The sequence below is a fragment of the Mus pahari genome, chromosome 7 (assembly GCF_900095145.1).
Source record: "Mus pahari chromosome 7, PAHARI_EIJ_v1.1, whole genome shotgun sequence".
Taxonomy (NCBI): Eukaryota; Metazoa; Chordata; class Mammalia; order Rodentia; family Muridae; genus Mus; species Mus pahari.
This window is the reverse complement of record NC_034596.1, coordinates 109,820,875-109,822,486: the sequence shown is the minus strand read 5'-3', so window position 1 is coordinate 109,822,486 and position 1,612 is coordinate 109,820,875. Positions and strand designations below refer to the sequence as shown.

The 1,612-nt window shown below is 43.2% G+C and overlaps 1 protein-coding gene across 4 annotated transcripts in view; it reads left to right on the top strand.

Moving 5' to 3' along the window:
* The window catches only part of Wdr60 (WD repeat domain 60), a 49,788-nt gene that overhangs the window by 8,379 nt on the left and 39,797 nt on the right, over positions 1 to 1,612 (top strand). For all 4 annotated transcript variants that reach the window (XM_029541035.1, XM_029541037.1, XM_021201733.2 and 1 more), the window contains one exon: positions 303 to 611. In XM_029541035.1, coding sequence (XP_029396895.1) covers positions 303 to 611 — 309 coding nt within the window. The remainder of the gene's footprint in view (positions 1 to 302; positions 612 to 1,612) is intronic.

Below are 1,612 nucleotides of genomic sequence, written 5' to 3'. Positions count from 1 at the left end.
CGTGTCACTGTAATGCACACAGGCTGCACGTGTCACTGTATTACACACAGGCAGCACATGTCACTGAATACACACAGGCAGCACGTGTCACTGTATTACACACAGGCAGCACGTGTCACTGTATGCACACAGGCTGCACGTGTCACTGTAACGCTGCACACAGGCAGCACGTGTCACTGTAACGCACACAGGAAGCACGTGTCACTGTAATGCACACAGGAAGCACGTGTCACTGTAATGCACACAGGCAGCAGTGTGTGTTGTGATCCCTCAGCTCACGTAGCTTTCTCTGTTGGTTAAAGCTGCAGTATGGGGACAGTAAGGAGCACCCCCTCAGCTACTGGCTGTACAAGGAGGACGGTGAGAAGAAGCACAGGAAAGTCAAAGACGCAGATCGGGAGAAGAGGCTGCGAGAGAAGAGCAGCACAAGGGAGAAAAGGGAGAGACATGCAAGGGAGAAGGGGAACTCGCTCTCTGACAGGGAAGTGGAGGACAGACACAGAGAGAAGCGGCACAAGGAAGGACTGCACTATGATGAGGAGAGGCGCCGAAGTCATGCAGATAAAAAAGAGAGATCTTCGAAAGAAGAGCACAAGAAAAGGGAATTGAAGGTATTGTTCCACGGGATTGTCTTTATGCTCATCCTGAAGTCAACAGGTAGCAAGAGCGTTGCTCAGAGTAGCCAAGTAATGTTCAGATTTACTGTCTGATATCCTGACAGCTTTTGGTTACCATGACGAAGCATCAGACGTAAGTCAAAAGAGGAAAGACTTATTTGGCTCATATTCTCAGAGGTTTCAGTTCATCAGTCAGGGCGAGCACAGGCCTGTGCTGGAGACTTCTGAGACCCTAGCACACGCCACTGTGCTGCCCTCGTTTAGGGTTGCCTTTTCCCTAGTTGACCTCCACTCTTTGGACACATCTTCATGACAGTCATCGATGCACTTTATAAATATTGTCAATGCTTCTTAGTCTAATGAATTTAACCATCACAATGGGTGTGACATGAAAAGATGACCTAAGGCAATACTTTGTAATTAATAGAGGGAGAGTAGTAATTGTAGTCATGTGGTACCCTCCCCTCTTTGAGATGAGGTCTTACTATGTTGTGCAGGCTGATCTGTAGTTTTGGCTTCCAGTGATCCTCCTGCCTCCATCTTCCAATCAGCCTAGATTACTAGTGCTTGCTATCACATCCAGCTGTTAATATATATTTAACAGAAAATTGAAAATCTTTTATTAAAATTTGAAATTTAACATTAAAAAGGAAGATGCTACTTTTAAAGGAGAAATTAAGTGATCCAATTATGAAGCAGTTTGAGTCAGAATTGGTAAAGAAGTTTAGAAGAAAAGAAAAAATATATATAGCTGCTTATTGCCAATGTTTTATTTTCTTCTTGTGTATACTTGACTTCATCAGTCCAGTTGCTTAATGTTTTCAGAGACCCACTGTGGTGACTTTTGTTCTCATACATGCACTTTGAACTGCTGCTTTTATAGAACCTGAAACAATTGTCCTGTATTGGTCACACGTATATTGTATAATGTTTGTTATAGAATAAACACCTCTCAACATTTATCATTGTTTATGGTGAAAGCTTAAAGGCTTTTT